Raw genomic sequence first — 3,576 nt, 5'->3', positions numbered from 1 at the left:
AAAGAATGATTTCTTTCGCTTTTTTGTAATAATTTAATTTCAATTTTTCACGTGGCATGTTTCGAGTCACAAGATTAAAGGACATTTTGATACATTTGACATAATTTTAATTTAAGGCCACAGGATTCAATTTTTTTTTTTATTTTCTTAAATTTTGTGCCAAATTAAAGTAGGTTATTTTTTTTTTAACAATATTAAAATATTTAATTAATTAATTTAAAATACCTTACAAATAGGACCAATGAATTGAATAAGTCTAGTGCTTTATCAGCATCTTGTCTTGATATATAGTGCTGTGTAGTGCTTCACAAATAGGACCAACTTGATAAAGTTATAAAGCAAGTCTGCAACAACTTGATATATCAAAAAGATGGAAGCAACGTTGCTGTATAGTGCTTTACTGTCTATTTTGTTTATATTTGTAGTTGTGAAACTTGTATCCTCAAAAAGAAGAAAATTCAATGTCCCACCACCAAGCCCATTACTTAAACTTCCATTAATAGGCCATCTCTATCTCCTTAGGCCTCCTCTATATCGCACTCTTGCTAAGCTCTCAACTAAATATGGCCCTGTGTTCTCCCTTCAAGTTGGTACCCGTCTTGTTGTGGTGGTTTCCTCCTCATCTGCTGCTGAAGAATGTTTCACTAAAAACGACACCGTTTTTGCTAATCGCCCTCGCTTAATGATTGGAAAGTACATGGGATATAACTATACTACTCTCGGTCAGTCCCCTTATGGTGATCATTGGCGCAACCTTCGCCGCCTCTGCACACTTGAATTATTCTCCAATAACCGGCTCAACAATTTTCAGCCCATTAGACAACATGAAATCAAGCTGTTAGTTCACAGACTGTTTCGCAACTCTGGCGACAATCCTGTTGAACTTCACTCCAAGTTTTTTCAGTTGTCGTATAATATTATCATGAGAATGGTAGCTGGAAAGAGATATTACGGTAGAGGGGTAGATGACGAGGAGGCAAATCATTTTCGGAAGCTTGTCAAAGAGGTTATTACATATGCTGGGGCAACAAATCTAGCGGATTTCATGCCTGCGATATTTCTGTTATTTTCCAGGAGTAGGGAGAAGAATTTAGCCAGGATTACTAAAAAGATGGACTCTCTCTTTCAAGGTTTGATTGATGAACACCGTCTCCATAAAAGCAGGGGTACCATGATTGATCATTTACTTTCTTTGCAAGAATCGCAACCAGAGTATTACACTGATCAAATCATTAAAGGAATTATATTGGTAAGTTTAGTTTCTTCACTCCTGCGTCTCCCCCTCTATGTTGCAATAATTGAGAATGTTTCTTTCACTTACATAGGCAGATGTACATTGAAGGCGCATCCATTATTTTAACCTTTTTTTAAAAAAAAAAAAAAAAAAATGAAGTCCGAGCTATTACATCCTCTTGCTTACTGTTCATTAGTCTTGTGCAAAGTCTTCAATTGCATAAATATAAGAACCAATTCCCAGTTGTTCCCTACTTATCTAGTTCTCTTGCATTGCTGTGTGTGTATTGAGGTCATTATAGGAAATTAAAGTAGTAGTATAATAGGCCATGATATCTATTGTCCTAAAATTCTTGATCCGTCTCTGAGTTGAGATCTGAGAACTATGAGGAAAGAGGCGGATGGAATATAGACGTGTTGTATTCAACTGAACTCCACAAATATCATATTTTGAACCCATAATTAGTGTAATAAGTTTAGCGCTAAGAATTTTTTAAGTTGAATCTGTCATATTTACATCCTGATCCGTCTCTTCATGAGGATATAAGCTTACAAAAGCAGTTGGTAGACAATTTTCTTCGTTAACTAACAACTGCAGGTCATGCTTACTGCGGGGACTGAAACATCATCGGGGACAATAGAATGGGCAATGTCTCTTCTACTTAACCATCCAGAGGTCTTGGAGAAGGCCAGAACTGAAATAGACAACCATTTGGGTAAGGAGCGATTAGTGGACGAAGCAGATTTACCTAAGCTGAAATACCTTCAAAGTATCATCTCGGAGACACTGCGGTTGTATCCAGCAGCACCAATGCTATTGCCTCATGAATCATCTGATGATTGCAAGGTCGCTGGCTTCCACATTCCACGAGGCACGATGCTGTTGGTGAATGCTTGGGCCATCCACAGGGACCCATTACTTTGGGAGGATCCAGAGAGCTTCAAGCCCGAAAGGTTTGAAGGTGTGGAAGTGGAATCATGGAAGCTATTGCCGTTTGGAATGGGAAGGAGAGCTTGCCCAGGTTCTGGACTTGCTCAACGTGTGGTTGGTTTAGCTTTAGGAACTTTGGTGCAGTGTTTTGAGTGGCAAAGGGTAAGCGAAGATATGGTCGATTTGATGGAAGGAAAAGGTGCCACTATGCCAAAAGCCGAGCCACTCATGGCTAGGTGCGAAGCTCGTGACATTGTTCACAAAGTTCTTTCTGAAATATCCTAATGTTTCTAGTGTCTTTCTTGCATTTTGTACTTGGTCCATAGCATTCGAAAGGTTTGAATTGGTAATGTAACTTGTATTTTCATTCTAGAGTTCTTATATGTCAATCAGACTTCATATCAAATAAATTTGAACCTGCTACTTTTTAATGGTGCAAAAATTAGAAATAAGGCAGATTTTTAGCAAGTCAAAATGAGTTAAATCAATAAATGAATGGGTAAGGAAATACAAACAATGTTATAAGCCTTTGAAGTGGATTGCAACATCCTATTCCAACAAGTACTTGGAAATGTTTGTTATTTAATGAAAAGGAAAATAGTCACATCATTTCTTTCTAGACGCTGGTGGAGCTTTCAATATGTGAACTTGCTGGTATCCTCACTGTTGAACGGCTTCCCTTGTTTCACGATTTTTCTAAATTTGGATAATCCTTGAAGCTATAAGCAAGGAATAAACAAAGTAACCATCGTGTATAGCTCATCAAGTTCAACATCACTGGTTTAAGTTTTCTAAAGAACAGATGACCTATTTATAAAGTGGGGATGTCAATCTTCTTGGAATAAAACAAAATGGGAGGGAAAACTTACTTCAACAGCCAGGGCCTCAAGGACATTTCTTGAAATTGGATCGGACGAAATTCATTTAGAACAAAATTGGCGACCACTCTTTGCTCGAAGTTGGACAGATTGGTTCAGAATTAAGTACCGAGAAAATGGGTTTGCTAAAGATTGATCTGTTGATAAATTAAAAGGAAAATATATAAACTAGTCCCTGATTTCCAAATAGTTTCCAGAGTTCCTATGACCCATCCATACTCTTTGAAGTGATATTAATCGCCCCTTTTAGAGTTTGGAGCCAAGCTTTAGGAGTCAAAACGGACACTACTTTAAGTTTGGATACAAGACAGACAGTTTGCCTATTTTGAAGCAAACTATATGTAACACCCCGCATTTCGGGCTAGCATGAAAATCGTGCGTTTCTATGCGTAGATGATCCAAAAGTCATAAATCCTACGCAAATTTGGCATGTTAAACAATTATGTAGTGTGTAACCTATTTGAGCATGAGTTGAGATCTCCCCAAACTCAAGGACGAGTGACGGCCCGTCAACCCTGGTCGTCAACTGATGCA

At 37.9% G+C, this 3,576-nt stretch overlaps 1 protein-coding gene across 1 annotated transcript; it reads left to right on the top strand.

Moving 5' to 3' along the window:
* Window positions 1-267: 267 nt before the first annotated feature.
* On the top strand, window positions 268-2,606 carry LOC107860230 (cytochrome P450 81Q32). The gene is made up of 2 exons (XM_016705505.2): window positions 268-1,249; window positions 1,832-2,606. The coding sequence occupies exons 1-2, from the start codon at window positions 371-373 to the stop codon at window positions 2,447-2,449; spliced, it is 1,497 nt and encodes a 498-aa protein (XP_016560991.1). The 5' UTR covers window positions 268-370; the 3' UTR covers window positions 2,450-2,606.
* Window positions 2,607-3,576: the final 970 nt, after the last annotated feature.

This window comes from Capsicum annuum, chromosome 2, assembly GCF_002878395.1.
Source record: "Capsicum annuum cultivar UCD-10X-F1 chromosome 2, UCD10Xv1.1, whole genome shotgun sequence".
NCBI classification, from domain to species: domain Eukaryota; kingdom Viridiplantae; phylum Streptophyta; class Magnoliopsida; order Solanales; family Solanaceae; genus Capsicum; species Capsicum annuum.
Note: the sequence above shows the minus strand (reverse complement) of the source record. Positions and strands in the feature narration are given on the sequence as shown.

What these genes read in the sequence shown, in the direction of transcription:
- LOC107860230 (XM_016705505.2), top strand. Translation starts at nt 371, where the DNA reads ATGGAAGCAACGTTGCTGTATAGTGCTTTACTGTCTATTTTGTTTATA. An exon ending in TCATTAAAGGAATTATATTG is followed by an intron (nt 1,250 to 1,831) that starts GTAAGTTTAGTT and finishes TAACAACTGCAG; the next exon opens with GTCATGCTTACTGCGGGGAC.